The following is a 1,110-nucleotide window of genomic DNA, read 5'->3' as shown; positions in this document are numbered from 1 at the left end:
TCTGTCTGTCTGTCTGTCTGTCTGTCTGTCTGTCTGTCTGTCTGTCTGTCTGTCTGTCTGTCTGTTGGGCGTGATGACCCTGTGGTAATGCAGTGAGTGTAGTGCCACTATGTACCCCCCACCATCCCTACTCTATATTATTTACCTTGTTGTTCGTGATAACCTTCCCCCACCCTCCACCCTTCATCTGTCAAAATTCACTTACCTTGTTCGGCGTGATGACCCTGTGGTAATGCAGCGCGTGCAGCACGGCCATGTACCTGTCCAGCGCTATGAAGCACAGGGTGAGCATGCTGACGATGATGAGCGTGTAGTTGGCCGCGCACACCACGTCACACCACACGGGGCCCAGCATCCAGCGGTCCCCGGCTAGCGCGTGCAGAGAGCTGAGCATGATGAGTACGGCGCTGAGCATGTCGGTCACGCTGAGGTTCACGATGAACATGTTGCTCTGCTCTTCCCGGAGCCGGTGGTGGATCCGGACGCAGGCGATGACCAGCCCGTTGCCTAGCAACGACGCCATTGTGATCATGAGCAAGAGGAAGGACCAGATGATGATTTCGGTGGTGGTGCGCCCGCCTGTGGTGATGATGTTGCTGACGCTGCTGTTGTTGTTGCTGATGCTGTTGTTGATACTGTTGTTGATGATACTGTTGCTGATGATACTGTTGTTGTCGTTGGTGATGATGTTGCTGATGTCGTTGGTGGTTGAGATGGCGGCGGTGGTGGTGATGGTGGTGGTAGTTGTGAGTTGGAAGATGAAGGTAGACGTTGGTCCAAGATGTCTGTCAGCCATCTTGGTGGTTGTGGCGGAGGCAGCGCTGGAGTTGATCAGGGGTGAAAGAAAGAGGTTCAAACCGCAGATTCCATTACCGCTGACCGTTTGTTTTCATGTGCGGGTTTATACGTGGCCATCAAGATCTTGCGATTTGTTTGCCGGCCAAGTGGACAGGCGAGGTGTGTCAAGCTCGAGATGGGAAGAGTAAAAAACTTAGAGCGAGTTGTTGGAGGGTGTCTTTGATAGATGCTTCCTTTTTTCTGTCTGTCTGTCTGTCTGTCTGTCTGTCTGTCTGTCTGTCTGTCTGTCTGTCTGTCTGTCTGTCTGTCTGT

At 52.8% G+C, this 1,110-nt stretch overlaps 1 protein-coding gene across 1 annotated transcript in view; it reads right to left on the bottom strand.

The window, feature by feature from the left end:
• LOC101856656 overlaps positions 1-1,091 on the bottom strand; it is a 20,510-nt gene extending 19,419 nt beyond the window's left edge. The window contains exon 1 of the mRNA XM_013082431.2: positions 206-1,091. Within this exon, the coding sequence (XP_012937885.1) occupies positions 206-796 (591 nt within the window). The 5' untranslated portion in view covers positions 797-1,091. The remainder of the gene's footprint in view (positions 1-205) is intronic.
• Between the last annotated feature and the right edge of the window lie 19 nt (positions 1,092-1,110).

This window comes from Aplysia californica, unplaced genomic scaffold (genome assembly GCF_000002075.1).
Source record: "Aplysia californica isolate F4 #8 unplaced genomic scaffold, AplCal3.0 scaffold00174, whole genome shotgun sequence".
Classification (NCBI taxonomy): domain Eukaryota; kingdom Metazoa; phylum Mollusca; class Gastropoda; order Aplysiida; family Aplysiidae; genus Aplysia; species Aplysia californica.
Note: the sequence above shows the minus strand (reverse complement) of the source record. Positions and strands in the feature narration are given on the sequence as shown.